An 18,608-nucleotide genomic window follows, 5' to 3' on the forward strand; every position below is an offset into this window, starting at 1 on the left:
CAGAGTGAGGGACTGGAGGGGGACGGACAGAGTGAGGGACTGGAGGGGGACGGACAGAGTGAGGGTGTGGAGGGGGACGGACAGAGTGAGGGAGTGGAGGGGGATGGACAGAGTGAGGGAGTGAAGAGGGACGGACAGAGTGAGGGAGTGGAGAGTGGAGGGACAGACAGACTGAACGGGTGAAGGGGGTCGGATGGACAGTGTGAGAGAGTGGATGGAGATGGACAGGCAGTGTGAGGGAGTGGAGGGGACAGACAGAGAGTTAGAGAGAGGAGGGGGATGGACAGAGTGAGGGAGTGGAGGGTGAGGGACAGGCAGAGTGAGGGAGTGGAGGTGACAGACAGAGAGTTAGAGAGAGAAGGAGGATGGACAGACCGGCTAAGGGAATGGACTGCTGTGTTTCAGGAGGTCAGCTTACCATCACCTTCTGAAGGGCAATTGAAATGAAATGAATGAAAATGGCTTATTGTCACGAGTAGGCTTCAATGAAGTTACTGTGAAGAGGTAATGGGTAATAAATGCTGGCCTAACCAGCGACGCCCACATTCCATGGATGAATGTACAAAATAGAGAGATAAACACATTGAAGGATTATACATGTGAAAATGGTCAGGCAGCGTGAGGAATTCTAATTTGAGGATAAATATACCTTCAGTCTAAATGTAGTTCCAAAGTGACGATAAAATCTTCCAGAGTCCCGAGAAGGTTTACTTGTAAAACAAAAGTAAAAGCAAAGGTAAAGGCCACAACATGGCATACAGCATATAGATCCCAGCTGGGACTACCGATCACGCTGGTCCCAATCCGGACCTGCTTTTAAGCATTAGTTTCCCGAGCCCCGGCTGCTAGGCCTCTGTCCCTCAGCGGGGGAGCTCATATTCCACAATTCCCACTGGTTTATCTTGTTTGATTGCTTCCTGAAGCTTCAATGAAGGGAGCTGAGAGCTTGGATTGTCCATCTTGCTGAGTACAGAAGACTAATTATTATTAGATGTTACTAATTATTAGATGTAAAGATTGTAATTGTTCAGAATGCATTCAGCTAAACGCACGCCCTTCTGTTTCAGAAAGAAATCTCTGCTATGTAACGACATTTTGGCTATTGTGGCTGCACTAATAATGGGTTTCAGCAAGATGGCCGGATCGTTCGAGATGATTGTGGTGGGAAGATTTCTGTATGGAATTAATATTGGTAACTGGATATTTTATTTAAAGAGCTAGTGTGCTTTGTTGACAGCGAATTTTAAAAAAAATCTTCAAGTGTCGCAAAGAGAGATGGAAAATCCTGGCTCAGACATCAGCTAAGAGACACATCTGAAACACGAGTCCATCCCAGATCATGGAGGTCATTTCAAACTTACTGGGCTCAATTCTCCATTTCTGAGGGCCGATGCCAACGGAGAATCCGTGGACTTTTACGACAGAAAAACCGGTGCCGCACTGGGACCAATTCCGCTGCCGTTGAGGGGCTAGCACCGGTGCTGCCTGGGACACACTCAATTCCACTGGAAAACGGTGGCGGATTCACTGGGTCCGTTATCGACACTCGGGAGGCTGTCAAGCTACAGCCACACTTATACATTACTCCCTACACACACTTATCCCAGCTAAAAAGATGATACTGGTTATGCTGGAGCGCGCCAATCTGCTGATGGGTTGGCTAGGGCCAGAAGCACCCACGGGGATGCCCACGGGACATCTATATGACCCGTGGCACCGGGTTCAAAGTGTGCTGTTAGCGGTGTGCGCAATTGCATAGCTGTCTTGCCAGCTGCATCAATGGTGCTCCGTGTCCGTCTTCCCTGAACCCACAGCCCATCACCTGGCCACCCCCCACTAATCCCCCCCAACCTTGGCAGAAGACCCTGGCCAGCGGCACAACTGTCAGCCCACTATGGCCATGTTGGTCACTTTCCATACGGCCTCTCTCTCCCCCAGCAGCTGCCGCGCTGGTTTCTCGATTGTTAAAAGCAGAAGTGAACCACGCTCTCGGGAACTCGGCCTATCGGAGGCGGAGAATCGCGGAGGCCCTGGAGAGTACCGGGTCGGGGCTGTGAATGATATGCAAATGGTGCCTACTGTACGTGCAGAGCGAAACGCTTTGACACCGTTTTCGAGGTGACGGAGAATGGCAATTTGACATCAAATCGGCACCTGCCGCGATTTTGGCGTCGGAAGCTATTCCCGATTTCGGTGTCGGCGAGTGAAGAATCACGCCCACTATCTTTCAAATACACTAATCGTACATGGTCAAAGAATAAATCTGAAGCTTGTTTTTACCTTGAATAGGTTTATTCTCATAGCAGCTCTGTAGAGAGGTAGACTCTCAGCTCCCTTCACCCCAACTGATCCAGCTGTGTCCATTTATGGTTGAGCCAATGCTTAGAACCCGTCTTTAACAATGTAATTGCCAAAGGATGCACTTGCTGACACATTGACAGATTCCCCTCATTTTCTTTTAAATGAAATCTTCAGTAAAAATTCAGGAAAATATTTTCCAAACATAACAATATATACGGGCGGTACGGTGGCACAGTGGTTAGCACTGCTGCCTCACAGCACCTTGGACCCGGGTTCAATTACCGGCTCTGGGTGACTGTGCGGAGTCTGCACGTTCTCCCCGTGTCTGCGTGGGCTTCATCGGAGTGCTCCAGTTTCCCCCCACAATCGAAAGATTTGCAGGTTAAGTGCATTGGTCACTCTAACTTGCCTTTTTAAATTGCAGGTTAGGTTATGCGGTTACAGTAATAGGGAGGGGTGGACATGGGTAGGGTGCTCTTTCAAGGGGTCGGAGCAGGCTCGATGGGCTGAATGGCCTCCTGCCCTGTGGGGATTCTATGATATTTAGCAATTTCCTGGTACATACATTTATTTTACTAAAACCATCTGGTGGTTGATGTGCCATCAATTGCACGAGAGACGAGTTGCTTTACAAAAGTTAGGCTTTAATAAACTAGAACTTAGCCCTGCGGTTGTCTACAATAAAATGGACGACCCCCGGGCGTTTGACTATTTATACCTCGGCAAGGAGGCGTAGTTAACTCAGCCTCTCAACCAATCGGTCGAGAGGCACATGACCAACCAGGGCCAATGGTATGCCGGTGTTCTGCCCCAATGGCAGACAGGTATGCAAATCATATCAGCACAGTGGTAACTTGTGTCAATCCACTGGGGCAGCACGGTAGCACAAGTGGATAGCACTGTGGCTTCACAGCGCCAGGGTCTCAGGTTCGATTCCTTGCTGGGTCACTGTCTGTGCGGAGTCTGAACGTTCTCCCTGTGCCTGCGTGGGTTTCCTCCGGGTGCTCCGGTTTCCTCCCACAGTCCAAAGATGTGTGGGCTAGGATCATGCTAAAATTGCCCTTAGTGTCCAAAAAGGTTAGGCGGGGTTATTGGGATGCGGGTATAGGGTGGAAGTAAGGGCTTAAGTGGGTCGGTGCAGACTCGATAGGCCGAATGGCCTCCTTCTGCCCTGTATGTTCTATGTCTATGTCATTGTATCTTAAGATCTTTTCTTTTATGGTAGCTGGCTCTATTTTTAGCCTTTTTTCAACAAAACTTTTGGCTGAGTGAACATTGTCCCACAAGGATCAGTTGTCAACATAGCATTTGGGCAAACATTTCTCATTATGCCCTTGAATAGTATTTCTATCAGTATATTGTACAAGTAGACCCCCATACCTATTGCTTCTACTAATGCCAGTGTTTCAGGAGTTAAGTTGCTCTTCATTACCCTTTTACATTTCTTGGCTTCCCAAGCCATGGCTACATTCATCATTCTTTCCCACCAAGAATATGATCAAGCCTGCTTTGCTAGAATACGGTCAAGCCTGCTTTGCTAGAATATGATCAAGCCTGCTTTGCTAGAATATGATCAAGCCTGCTTTGCTAGAATATGATCAAGCCTGCTTTGCTAGAATACGATCAAGCCTGCTTTGCTAGAATACGATCAAGCCTGCTTTGCTAGAATATGATCAAGCCTGCTTTGCTAGAATATGATCAAGCCTGCTTTGCTAGAATATGATCAAGCCTGCTTTGCTAGAATACGATCAAGCCTGCTTTGCTAGAATATGATCAAGCCTGCTTTGCTAGAATATGATCAAGCCTGCTTTGCTAGAATATGATCAAGCCTGCTTTGCTAGAATATGATCAAGCCTCCTTTGCTAGAATATGATCAAGCCTGCTTTGCTAGAATACGATCAAGCCTGCTTTGCTAGAATATGATCAAGCCTGCTTTGCTAGAATATGATCAAGCCTGCTTTGCTAGAATATGATCAAGCCTGCTTTGCTAGAATATGATCAAGCCTGCTTTGCTAGAATGTGATCAAGCCTCCTTTGCTAGAATATGATCAAGCCTGCTTTGCTAGAATATCCAGCTGGAAGATTGGCATTTGAAGTATCACTAAAAATGACCAACCACATGAGTGTCTAAAAAAGATTTGGTGCTCTTTCCAAGGTACGGTGCAGACTCGATGGGCCGAATGGCCTCCTTTTGCACTGTAAATTCTATGATTCTATGATCTGGTTAACCTGAGGCTGGAAACTTGAGTATGTATTTCTTTTAAATTAATTTCCTTAATGTTTTGTTTTACTCAGAGCATAGCATGCATCATCATGGTACTCAGCTCCAACACTTCATAACTAACATCAGGTTAGGACCGCACGGTGGCATAGTGGTTAGCACTGCTGCCTATGGCACTGAGGATCCCAGGATACATCCCGGCCCGGGGCTACTGACGGAATGGAGTTTGCACATTCTTCCCGTGTCTGCGTGGGTCTCACCCCCACAACCCAAAGATGTGCAGGGTAGGTGGATTGGCCATGCTAAATTGCCCCATAATTGGAAAAAATGAATTGAGTACTCCAACTTTAAAAAAATAACTAACATCTGGTCTAGTCTGGGTACACAATAATTCACCTGCCCAAACAAACTTCTCAATTGATCTGTTTCTTCCTTGGATATTGGATCCTCTTTTGTGAAAATCTGACCTGATTTATTGGGATGTGACTAACATTTTCTAGATAAAAGATTGCTGATTCAGTTGTCACTCCTGACTTATTTGGCTTAATACTTAAACCTATGCACTTAAAGGTCCCTGAAGCCTGGCTTCCAAGCTTGAACTCTTTCGTGATTTTATTAATCACCTGTTGTTCAAATTCTACAGAACCTCCCCACAAAAAAACATCGACAGGCATGATAAACATTTCAGCCAATTTCCCCTTGCGATATAAATAGAACATTAAAGGGAATGTTTTTAATTGGAAACAACCCGTTTTCAACAGGACTGACCTCATGAGAAATACCTTGGGCGGGATTCTCTGACCCCTCCCAGGTTGGAGAATCGCCGGGGGGCAGCGTGAATCCCGCCCCCACTGGCTGCCAAATTCTCCGGTGCCGGGGATCTGGCGGGGGCAGACATCGCGCCGCGCCAGTCGGTGGCCGCTGGCAGCGCCCCCCCTCCCGGCGATTCTTTGGCCCGCGATGGGCCGAGTGGCCGCCCGTTTTCGGCGGGTCCCGCCTGCGTATGTTACGACAGGTACTTACCAGCGGGACCTGGCTCCACAGGGTCCTCCCGGGGGCAAGGGGGCATCTGGCCCGGGGGGTGCCCCCATGGTGGCCTGGCCCGCAATCGTAGCCCATCGATCCGCAGGCGGGCCTGCGCCGTGGGGGCACTCTATTCCTCGGCGCCGGCTGGTGTACCGGTCCGCGATGGCCGGCGTGGAGATGAACCCCCCCCCCGCGCATGCGCTGGGATGACGCCAGCACACGCTGGCGCTCCCGCGCATGCACCAACTCGTGCTGCCGTCGGAGGCCCTTCGGCGCTGGTTGGCGTGGCACCAAGCCCTATCCGCTCCGGCAAGCGCGGTGCAAGCCACTCCGGCGCCGGCCTAGACCCTGAAGGTGCGGAGGATTCTGCACCTTCGGGGAGGCCCGATGTCGGTTTGCTTCATGCCACTCCTTCGCACCGGAGTTGCCCGCCCCACCAGTGTCCTAAGAATCCCGCCCCATACCCTTGATGCATCATTCAACCCATAAACACAATTGAAAAATTCCACAATTTACCTTCCATTGATCCTTCTATGGGCTTCTATAGGTGATTTGAAAAATACTTATTTGAAATGTCTTCCCTGCAAAAACGCATTTTTAAAAAATCAATTTACACTCCCATGAGTATTTTGCCAAAATGGACATAAAAATCTTCAAGCTCATTTTTCCTGCAATTGGGGAGAGTCCAGCTGACATCTTGATCCCAAAGTTACCTCAGTACCCTGAGCTACCAGTCTAGCTGTAGCCTTGTTTGCGCTGTCAGGGAGCACCTCTTTTGTGAAAATACACCTGTGTGACAAGGCTGTCTGTCCCTGGTCTGGTGTTTAAGGGTATACTCCAAGTTCTTGGCGTATTCAGGCCCTCTCCAAGGGCCTGGAGAGTTGGGCAGAGAAATGGCAGATGGAGTTCAATCCAGGCAAATGTGAGGTGATGCATTTTGGAAGATCCAATTCAAGAGCAGACTATACGGTCAATGGAAGAGTCCTAGGGAAAATTGATGTACAGACTGATCTGGGAGTTCAGGTCCATTGTACCCTGAAGGTGGCAACGCAGGTCGATAGAGTGGTCAAGAAGGCATACACAGCATGCTTGCCTTCATCGAATGGGGTATTGAGTACAAGAGTCGGCAGGTCATGTTACAGTTGTACAGGACTTTGGTTAGGCCACATTTGGAATACTGCGAGCAGTTCTGGTCGCCACATTACCAGAAGTATGTGGATGCTTCAGAGAGGGTGCAGAGGAGGTTCACCAGGATGTTGCCTGGTATGGAGGGTGCTAGCTATGAAGAAAGATTGAGTAGATTAGGATTGTTTTCATTGGAAAGACAGAGGTTGAGGGGGGACCTGATTGAGGTCTACAAAATTATGAGAGGTATGGACAGGGTGGATAGCAACAAGCTTTTTCCAAGAGTGGGGGTGTCAATTACAAGGAGTCACGATTTCAAGGTGAGAGGGGGAAGGTTTAAGGGAGATGTGCGTGGCAAGTTTTTTACGCAGAGGGTGGTGGGTGCCTGGAACACTTTGCCAGCGGGGGTGGTAGAGGCGGGCATGATAGCATTATTTGAGATGCATCTAGACCAGGGGTGGGCAAACTACGGCCCGCCAAAGGTCTTTATGTGGCCCACCAAGATCAAGTCATAAAAAAAAAATTTTTTTTTTTGAAATTTTTTATATTTTTTTTATAAGGTTAATGGGGGGGGCTGTTGGGTTACTAGTATAGGGTGGATACGTTGACTTGAGTAGGGTGATCATTGCTGGGCACAACATCGAGGGCTGAAGGGCCTGTTCTGTGCTGTACTGTTCTATGTTCTATATGAGGCGCCCAGAATCATAACCGGGTGAAGCGCCATTTTTGAAAAGTAGAGAAAAAGAGGGCTAAAGGCAGGATGCCGCCGGGGGAAGCGCTGAGGTATATGCCGCACGCTAATTGGTTACAACCGGGACTATTAATTAATATACTAAGCGGCCCTTTAAAATTATGAATTTCTGAATGTGGCCCTTGCACGGAAAAGTTTGCCCACCCCTGATCTAGACAGATATATGAATGGACGGGGAACAGAGGGAAGTAGATCCTTGGAAAATCGGTGACAGGTTTAGATAAAGGATCTGGATCGGCGCAGGCTGCGAAGGCCGAAGGGCCTGTTCCTGTGCTGTAATTTTCTTTGATGTGGAGATGCTGCCGTTGGACTGGGGTGAGCACAGTAAGAAGTCTTACAACACCAGGTTAAAGTCCAACATGTTTGTTTCAAACATGTTGGACTTTAACCTGGTGTTGTAAGACTTCTTACTGTAATTTTCTTTGTTCTTTGTTCTTTTCAGCTTTTTTTCTTTTGCTTCCTCAGTCAGTTTATCTTTTATTTATTAGCAGCTACTAAAACTGCTGTACCACGATGGCCTTTACTTCTTGTCGCATCCCTAGCTGGTTCTGTAGTTTGCTTTCTGGTCAAACTTCAACCTCTGCTTGTCCCTTCCTAGTCTGCTGCGGTACGATCTTTCCCGCATTGTGGGCGCAATTCTCCGCTCCCCACGCGGCGTGAGAGAATCGCGGGAGGGCTCCCTGACAGAATTCACGCCCCCTGGCGCCCCCCCGTGATTCTCCCCCCCCCCGCCCCCCCCCCCCCCCCCCCCCGGCTCGGAAGAATCGCCGCTTGCCGTTTTTCACGGCGAACGCCGATTTTCCAACCCGGATGGGCGGAGCGGCCTGCCGTTCGCGACTGTTTCACGATGGCACCAACCACACCTGGTCGCTGCCATCGTGAAACGGGTAAGATATGCCCGTTTGGGGATTGTGGGGGGTGTACAGGGGAAAGAGCACCACGACTGTGCTCGGGAGGGGACAGGCCCGCGATCGGTGCCCACCGATCGTCGGGCCAGCGTCTCAATCGGACACACTATTTCCCCTCTGCCGCCCCGCAAGATCAAGCTGCCACGTCTTGTGGGGCGGCTGAGGGGAAAGACGGCTACCGCGCATGCGCGGGTTTGAGCTGTCAGCGTCGTGACATCAGCCGCGCATGCGCAGGTTGGAGCCGGCCAACCTGTGCATACGCGGCTGACGTCATCAGGCGCGCCGGCCGCGTCATCCTCGGAGCGACGCCCCCGCGGCCGAGAGTTACGGAGCGCCGCTCCTAGCCCCGTCGGGAGGGGAGAATAGGGGGCGAGGAGCGGCCTCTGAGGCCATTGTGAAACTCGGCCGAGTTCACGACGGCCCTCCCGATTTTTCCCGGGAGCGGAGCGTTCCGCCCATCTGTTTGCAAGTCTGTGGAACGGGATTCTCCAAGCCCGCACCGGGTCGGAGAATCGCCGGTGATGCGGGAAATTCCTGCCACGCTGGTATGCGATTCTCCGGCGCCCGGCGAATCGGCACCAATTCCGCCCACGCGGTCACCGCGGCGCCAGTCGGAGTCCGCTGAAAGAGGCCCCCGCGGCTATTCTCCGCGGTCGATCGGCCAAATACCCGCTGAGTTCCGCCTGTGTGGTTCCAACCTGGTACCACCCGGCGGGAGCTCGGACCCCCGGCCACGGTGACCGTTCTGGTGCAGGGTCGGGGGATCAGACTTCGGGGTGGGACCTCCACGGCGTACATGCCTGCAATCGGGAGCTACCGATCTGCGGGCATCCGTGATCTGGAGGGGGCCTACCTCCTTCCGCACAGACCCGCTGTAGGGCTCCACCACATTGCGCGGGCGCTGGCGTGGAAACGGCTATCACGCACATGAAGCTGCGTGAAGCACTCCGGCGCCGTGCTGGCCCCCTGAGGGCCGCTGAATCGCTGGGCCAGGAGGCCCGTTGACACCGGAGGTCAGCACTTGGCCAGGATTTCGGAGAATCCCGGCCGTGATCTTTTCCTGGGATCACGGCACCTTTCTGGACCACTGTCAGGATTTATACTATGTTTTCTGCAGGCCCATGTTTTTACCTGTTTTGCCAATCCGCAGGTCGACCCTTCTGACCTTTATCTTGCATATTTAAATAAATTTAAAGTACCCAATTAATTTTTCCAATTAAGGGGCAATTTTAGTGTGGCCAATCCACCTAGCCTGGGTTGTGGGGGCGAAACCCACGCAAACACGGGGAGAATGTGTAATCTCCACTCAGAGAACAGTGACCCAGAGCCGGGATTGAACCCGGGTCCTCAGCGCCGTAGGCAGCAGTGCTAACAATACTCCACGGTGCTGCCCTGCACATTTAAACAATATTTATATTGATCAGTGGCCTTTCCTGCTCTTCCTATGATGGTGGCATCACTCCCTCTAGCATCTACGTTACCTTTGTCCCTACTTTGGGTAGTTGTCCGTTTTAATAAATAGCTTTATCTGTGTTATTTTGTTCATCAATTGGTTCTTTATTTGCGGTAGTCATCCCTCATAATTGCCCATGATGTGCAAGTGTGTGGTGCATGGAGCCTCTTCACTCTCTAAGGCTTATTACAAATCTGTAAAGATATATTCATTGTCAATCAGCCTCGAAGAATGAACTTTGATTCCTGTGTTTACGATTACTACTTTTCCTTCACTGCTAGTCACTTTGCCAGGACTTTGCCATTCTTTGCGACCTTCCCTTTTATAAGATACCAGGTCTCCTTGTCCAAACTATATCCCTGATAACCTTATGTGGTACCGTAAGGCTTGACGAATTTTCTCAGTAACCTCAGCTTTAACAAAAGCCTTTCTGCTTGCATGCAACCATTCAGATGAGCAGAAAAAGTGGAGCTAATGCTTGTCCCTTCCAGAGCATCTGATCGGGCCGAAGGCAATTTTGGATTTCTGCTGTGCACCAACTGGTATGGATTGGACCACACTGCCATTTACAAAGAATTATTTGCATGTACTGTCCATGCCAATGTCATTTGCAATTTACAGTCTGGTTGATGAGCCAGTATTTTACATAACATGTCATCTACCTCTGCATGGTTTCTCATCCACACCATCACTGAACAGGCTCTCAGCCACAGTGTGCATAATTATGATGTTAAAATGTCACATGTCTTGAAATTCCTCATTGGCAAATTCCCCACTGTTAGCAATTCCGCTGGTGTTCCTAAGAGAGCTTCACCTAGAGCAGGCAGTGTCAAACTCAGGGGCGCGACCCACGGGTGGGTCACGGCCAGGTGTCGGGAGGGTCGCGGAGCTGTCCATTGCTGCGCTCCCAATCGCGCAAATCCACGCGCTTTTCATAATGCCGACTGCGACGACCTTCAAAATGGGCAGGAACATTTTTAAAAATGTCATCGATGATCGGGAACTCATGTGCCGTTGGGCCGCATTTTTATTTATATGGTCGCAGCCTTTTTTTTCCAAGTTTGCGGGGGTCACTAAGGGCAATTTAGCATGGCCAATCCACCTAACTTGCACATCTTTGGACTGTGGGAGGAGCAACAAACAAGGTAAGAGAAACTGGTGGGTCGTGCAGGTTGGCCGATGTGGATCGCAAAGGTCGGCCGGCGTGGGTTGCGAAGGTCGGCTGGCGTGGGTCATGAAGGACGGCCGGGTTGGGTCCCGAAGGTTGGTAAGTTGGTAAAAATAGGTCCACTTGTGATGCACGATCAATTGTACAAAGACTAAGGTTGGATACACGCAGTAGGATGTGTGTCCTCCCACAGCAGCTGGCGAAATGGCTGCCGAACAGAGTACACGCTCCCCCTACTGGGCGGAGCCAGCTGGCAGGGGCTTACATCACCCAATACAGGTGCAACAGTGGTTTACCACAACTTGTGCTTTTAAAAAATGTGAAACCGCATTGTGGCTGCAGAGGGAGAGGGGGTACGGAAAGTGTCCAATATCGCCATGGTTTTCTTACAGTTGTGCCACTGGCCGGGGGGGCTTCTGCCAGGGCCGGGGGGTGGGGGGGGGGAGTAGCGGGATGTGGCCAGGTGATGGGCTGTGGGGTTGGGGTGGATGTGCACGAAACATTCATGCCGCAGCTGGAAAGGCAAACATGCAGCTGCGCAGGCCGCTGACAGTCCACTTTGAACTTGGGGCCATGGGTCGTATATGTGTCACACCAGGCCAACCCCCTAGCTGCCTTTTGGCCAAACCATTGATTGTTTGTGTGTGTGTAATGTGTATATGTGGCTGGGGATTTTCACAGTAACTTCATTGTAGTGTTAATATCAGCCTACTTGTGACAATAATAATAATTATAAACAGGGATTCTCCGCCCGATCGCCGGATACGATTTCGGTGTCAGGCAACGGAGAATCCCGCCCTTAGTCTCAGAAACAGAATCCTGCCCCATTTCTCGGGTGAGAGGGTCAGTAGGCAGACATAGGTCAGTTTTTAAGAAGTGGTAAAAAGAACATGAGGAAAAATGGGAGAATCTTTTCACACACACAGTTTGATCGGGAATGCGCTCCCTGAAAAGGAATTTTTAAAAAATTTGTTCATGGGACGTGGGCATCGCAATCCGTGTCAGCATTTATTGCCCATCCCTAATTTCCAATTCCACTGTGGGGCGGTAGGAACTGCTTTATATTCTTGGCCAAATGCTGGTCAGGCACTTCTTTGCAGTAAGGGCAGGAATGCACTCCACAGGGAGCAGACTCCACAGCAGCACCACTGGACACTGGGAAAGTAGCAAGAGGAAAAAGTAACTTCTTGAAAAAGTAGAGATCTGCTCACAAAATCACAACTGAAAGTGGATTCTTTTGGGCTATAATTTTTTGGTCAGATGTGCGTGATAGAAACTGCCTGAATCCTGTGTCCTCTGTGTTTGTGAATTCACATCGCAAACAGCCGGTTTCTTCAGCAGCCGACCGATATGTAACATCTACTTTTACACAGGTCAATAACTTACCCTGATCCTCCCAAACGAAACTTAATAATTTTCAATCCCTCTTAAAGCTTAAAAACACAATTGATGCTTGCCTATGTGAGCCGACCCTAAACTGTTTCACCGAAACAGTGATGTGCAGCACGGTAGTACAAGTGGCTAGCACTGTGGCTTCACAGCGCCTGGGTCCCAGGTTCGATTCTCCGCTGGGTCACTGTCTGCGGAGTCTGCACGTTCTCCCCGTGTGTGTGTGGGTTTCCTCCGGGTGCTCCGGTTTCCTCCCACAGTCCAAAGATGTGCAAGTTAGGTGGATTGGCCATGCTAAATTGCCCTTAGTGTCCAAAAAGGTTAGGAGGGGTTATTGGGTTGCGGGGATAGGGTGGAAGTGAGGGCTTGAGTGGGTCGGTGCAAACTCGATGGGCCGAATGGCCTCCTTCTGCACTGTGTGTTCTATGTTCTATGAAACGACTCTCATCATTGTCATTGATGCTTATTCTCTGTCCTGCTTCTATTTCAAAGGCATTGGATTAGTCGCTCATGGATTGTACCTTGGGGAAATAGCGCCAAAGGAACTGCGAGGTGCCGTGTGTATGACCCGTGCAGTGTTTGTTGCCTTTGGCAAATGGATGGGGCTGGTCGTTGGACTCAGGTAAAGTTTGAACTGTGAATGCAGATTAACTAACCAACCACGGAGAAATGTGTACCACTTCTTCACTTGCAGCTCAGGACATGATACAGAGAGCACTTGCTATTGATTAGGATTGAAGTCTGTGCATGGCAAATTCAGCTCTGTAACATTCATGGCTTTGATGTCATTCAGTAGAAAAATGGCATTGGTGTTGCTTCTGACCACTTCTGGCATGGCATCACAGAACGGCATCTCAATAAGGGTGTTAGTATGGGCGCTCCATGTGTCTTCTGGAAGTTTGAAGAACTGACAGACCTTGATGTCAGTCAGCAGGTGGTGCTGTACATGAGAAGGGCGTTAGTTCCAATTATAAGGGTGCTGAGTTCATCACTTGCTCCCAGTCTTGGGGGCTATAGTTGCAGTTCAACCCCAGGAGGTAGCACCAGATGGAAATGCAGCAGAGGCAGCAAAGAAGACAGAGGGAGGAGGGCGAGGAAGACTTTCAGCAAGAGGACTTATCTACCAAGGGTCTCCTGGGAACACCTCTCCTATTAGAGATGGTAATGCCATTGAATGTCAAGGGGAGATGATTAGATTCTGTCATGTTGGAGAGATGACACTTGTGTGGTGCGAATATTATTTATCACGTATTAGCCCAAGCCTTAATGTTGTTCAGATCTTGCTGCATATGGGCGTGACTGCTCCAGTGTCTGAGGAGTTGTGAATGGTGCTGAACATCGTTCAATCATTAGCAAACATCCCCGCTTCTGACCTTATGCAGGAGGAAAGGTCACTGATGAAGCAACAGAGGTTAGTTGGGCCCAGGACCCTTAGGAACGCCTGCAGCAATGTCCTGGGACTGAGATGATTGGTCTCCAAACAATCATTATGGAGAATTTCCCCCTGATTCCCATCGACTTCAATTTTTGCTGGGGCTTCTTGGTGCCACACTTGGTCAAATGCTGCCTTTTTTAAAAAAAATAATTTTTATTGAAAAATTTTGTATTTATATAACAACAACGAACAGCAATAAAATACCAACAATAACAATAACAGTCATAAATATTCGCCCAACCTCAATGAACAACAAAACATATTAACAACAACTAAATTAACACAATACTGTATTAAGTTAAATAACCATAGAAAAAAAATAGAAAAAATAAAGAACACCCCCCCCCCCCCCCCCCCCCGAGTTGCTGCTGCTGTTGACCAAGATACCTATCTTTGAGTCAGAAAGTCCAGAAAAGGCTGCCACCGTTTATAGAACCCTTGTATTGATCCTCTCAGGGCAAATTTGACCCTCTCCAATTTTATAAATCCCGCCATGTCACTGATCCAGGTCTCCACACTTGGGGGCCTTGCATCCTTCCACTGCAGCAAGGTTTTCCGCCGGGCTACTAGGGACGCAAAGGCCAAAACACCGGCCTCTTTCGCCTCCTGCACTCCCGGCTCCACTGCATCTCTGAAAATCGCGAGTCCCCAACCTGGTTTGACCCTGGATCCAACCACCCTCGACACCGTCCCCGCCACCCCCTTCCAGAATTCTTCCAGTGCCGGGCATGCCCAGAACATATGGGCATGATTCGCTGGACTCCCCGAACACCTGGTGCACCTGTCCTCACCCCCAAAGAACCTACTCATCCGAGTCACAGACATATGGGCCCGATGCAGCACTTTAAATTGGATGAGACTAAGCCTCGCACATGAAGAGGAAGAGTTAACCCTCTCCAAGGCATCCGCCCAAGTCCCATCCTCTATCTGCTCCCCTAGTTCCCCCTCCCATTTAGTCTTCAGCTCCTCCACTGACGACTCTTCCATCTCCTGCATTACGTTATAGATGTCAGACACCTTCCCCTCTCCGACCCACACCCCCGAAAGCACTCTGTTCATCGCCCCCCACGAGGGCAGCAAAGGAAATTCCTCCACCTGTCGCCTAGCAAACGCCTTTACCTGCAAGTATCTGAACATATTCCCTTGGGGGAGCCCAAATTTATCTTCCAATTCCCCCAGGCCCGCAAACCTCCCGTCAATAAACAGGTCCCTCAATTTACTGATGCCCACCCTATACCACCCCCTAAATCCCCTATCAGTGTTCCCCGGAATGAACCGATGATTTCCACCTAATGGAGCCTCCATCGAGTTCCCCGTTTCCCCCTGATGCCGTCTCCACCGTCCCCAGATTCTTAGGGTCGCCGCCACCACCGGGCTCGTGGTATACCTCTTAGGAGAGAGCAGCAACAGCGCCTTTACCAAGGCACTCAGGCTCGTACCTCTACAAGACGCCATCTCCATTCTTTTCCACGCCGCCCCCCCCCCTCCTCCATCCTGGGGATGAAGATGGACAGGCACTGAAAGAGGAACAAGAACCTCGGAAGCACCGTCATTTTGACGGACTGCACCCTCCCCGCCAACGACAATGGCAGCTAGCAGCTCCATCACCCCCGGCATCCCTCCCACCGGTTCCGCCACACACAGTAACAGGTCATCGGCATACAACGACACCCTATGTTCCTCCCGACTCCGCACCAAACCCCTCCACCTTCCTGAATCCCTCAACGCCATCGCCAATGGTTCGATTGCCAATGCAAACAACAAGGGGGACAGGGGGCAACCCTGCCTGGTCCCTCGGTAAAGCCGGAAGTACTCCGACCTCCTCCCATTCGTGGCCACACACGCCATCGGTGCCTCATACAGTAGCCTCACCCATCTAATAAACCCTTCACCAAATCCAAACCTCCCCAACACCTCCCGTAAGTACCCCACTCCACTCTATCGAAGGCCTTCTCCGCATCCAGCGACACCACTATCTCAGCCTCCCCCTCAATCGCCGGCATCATGATGAAAACCTGCCCCACCTACCCCTTCCTCAGACGGACCTGATCCGCCACCTTCAGGTGGGTCTCCTGAAGCATTGCCACATCTGCCTTTAGCCCCCTCAGATGAGCAAGTACCCTCGACCGCTTCACCGGCCCATTCAGTCCTCGCACATTCCAGGTGAGCAACCGGATCAGAGGGCATCTCGCCCCCCCTCCCCCGCCGACTAGCCATAGCCTGTTGACTGCCCGCCCCAGGCCAGCACCCCCCCGCCCGACCCAGTCCCCACGGCGACAGCACCTCACCTCTGTCCCCCCGGCCCACACCAGCTCCTTCCTGACCCTGCCAGCAGCAACCCGGTATTCCCCTTCCCCCCACCCCCCAGGCTAGGAAACCTAGCCGCGACCCGTCCTCCATTGTACTTCCGTGGGTCAGCTAACTTCTGCTGACCCCGGAAATTCCCGCCAAAACCTGACCCCTCCCAAAGTGGGATCGTCCCCCCTCCTGTCACTCCTCCAGGCACCGCTCCAGCACGGGAAGGAGCCAGTAAAGGCCCCGCCCCCCCCCGCCATTTTCACCCCTCCAGCCCCGCAACGCGGGAAACCAGAGGAAAGCCCGCGCTTTCGCACTGCCCCACCACACCCTTCTGACGCAGCTCCCAAATACCAGTCCCACCCCATACCCCCAACCCGACATAGAATACAACAAACCCCCCCAACCCTCCCCGCAAGATACAAAACTCAAACAATGCCCCACAACAGAAAACAGAACAAAACCCAAATAAATAACCATATCACAATTACAAAAATACAGAAAAAACACAGCAACAGCAGAAACCAGCAATAAAACATTACAACCGACCCCGCAACCCCCAACCCCTAGTTCGAGTCCAGCTTCTCCGTCCGCACAAAGGCCCACGCCTCCTGCGGGGAATCAAAATAGTAATGCCGCTCCAAATAAGTTACCCACAAGCGCGCAGGCTGCAACATTCCGAATTTTATTTTCTTCTTATGGAGCACCTCCTTCATCCAGGTCAAATGCTGCCTTGATGTCAAAGGCAGTCTCACTTTATCTCTAGACTTTAGCTTTTTTACCATTGGATGTGGGCCATGATAAGGTCAGGAGTTAAACGATCCTGATGGAATCCAAACTGAGCATCAGTGAACAGGTTATTGCTGAGTAAGTACCACTTGACAGCGCTGTTGATGATACCTTCCATCACTTTGCTGGTGATCGTGAGTAGACTGATGGGTGGTAATTGGCCAGGTTGGCTTTTTGTGGAAAGGGCATACTTGTGCAATTTCCACATTGCCGGGTAGATGCCAGTGTTGTAGCCGTACTGGAACAGTTTGGAACACAAGATTTCAGTACGACACATAGCCTTTGCAATTCCAGCGACTTCAGCCGTTTCTTGATGACAGTGAATGAATTGAATTTGCTGAAGACTGACATCTGTGATGCTTGACTCTGGCTCCCATGAATAAAACTCCAGATGCTTAATAATGCCACATCTCTCCGTCCCTCACTTCATGCCAATCACCATGTTCTCTTGCCCACAATGCTGAAATTAAAGTCATGGCAAAATAATTATTCCACACCGACTTTATCCAACAAAGCATCTAGCATTCTGTACAAATCCCAACTATTATCCTCATCCATTCCCTTAGGTGCCAGAGGACTGCAGAATTGCAAATGCTACTCCTTTGATCTAAAAGGTTGTAAGGATAGCCCCAGCAATTACAGACCAGTCAGTTTAACATCAGTAGTGGACAAGCTTCTAGAAACAATTATTTGGGATAGAATTAGTATCACATGGAAAAATTGATTAGGAAAGGACAACATGGATTTCTAAAGGGGATATCATGTTTAACTAACTTGCTGGAAGTTTTTGAGGCGGTAAGAGAAAGGCTCGGTGAGGGTAATGCTGTTGACTGTGTACCTGGACTTCCAAAAAGTACAGGCCACACAACAGACTTGTGCTGAGCTGCAGTGGAAGCTGGGACATTGGCCACCATGCGCTGCATCACACTTGGACCCACAGGTGCTGTTATGGGGTTGGTCAATGCTTCCATGGTGGGAAGGATAGGCTCCTAACTCTGAGCTCCCTACACTCTGCCATGTTGGGACTGGACTCCTCCGTACTCTTCCAGTGATAAGTGGATGTCTGGCAGGACCGTCATTGCACTCAGTGTGCAGGTTCACTAGCATTCTTCTGTATGTCCCCCAAATGAAACCCTCATCTGAATCTCCTGCAGCAAATCTCATCTGCAACTCTGGAGAACTAGCATGTGAACTGTTCCATCGCCCATGACCAGTCCATGTATCTGGTGACTCACCACGTGCAGATCCCAACTCTATGTCACCCTATATGTGCAGTGCCAGTATCTGAGCTGGTGACTGTGAGTACCATTCTTCATCACAGGTCTATTGCAGCTCTTGCCGTTCCTCACGAGGTTGATCAGGTTGACCAGGTGCTAGTTCTGGGTATCTAAAAGTGGAAAATCGGAAGGGGATGGTTGGGGTGAGAGAAGGAGTCTCGGGTGGGCGTGGTGGTGAGGAAAGTGAGAGGCCCATGGTCACACCAGCTGCAGCTTGCACTCCATGCTGCACAGCTGGGTGAGATGGGATGGGATTTGAGAAAGGCCATTAGCAGGAATATCCTGAATGATCTGGGGTGCATTGACCTCTGCCACAGGGAACCCTGTGTTACAGTCTTCTCCAGCAGGCTTAAATCATAGAATATCATAGAATTTACAGTGCAGAAGGAGGCTATTCGGCCCATCGAGTCTGCACCGGCTCCTGGAAAGAGCACCCTACCAAAGGTTAACACCTCCACCCTATCCCCATA

General features: G+C 50.3%; 1 protein-coding gene across 2 annotated transcripts in view; it reads left to right on the top strand.

The window, feature by feature from the left end:
• LOC119977378 (solute carrier family 2, facilitated glucose transporter member 11-like) overlaps window positions 1-18,608 on the top strand; it is a 111,564-nt gene that overhangs the window by 45,107 nt on the left and 47,849 nt on the right. For both annotated transcript variants that reach the window (XM_038818226.1, XM_038818233.1), the window contains exons 4-5: window positions 1,068-1,192; window positions 12,835-12,964. In XM_038818226.1, coding sequence (XP_038674154.1) covers window positions 1,068-1,192; window positions 12,835-12,964 — 255 coding nt within the window. The remainder of the gene's footprint in view (window positions 1-1,067; window positions 1,193-12,834; window positions 12,965-18,608) is intronic.

Source organism: Scyliorhinus canicula, chromosome 1 (assembly GCF_902713615.1).
Source record: "Scyliorhinus canicula chromosome 1, sScyCan1.1, whole genome shotgun sequence".
Classification (NCBI taxonomy): domain Eukaryota; kingdom Metazoa; phylum Chordata; class Chondrichthyes; order Carcharhiniformes; family Scyliorhinidae; genus Scyliorhinus; species Scyliorhinus canicula.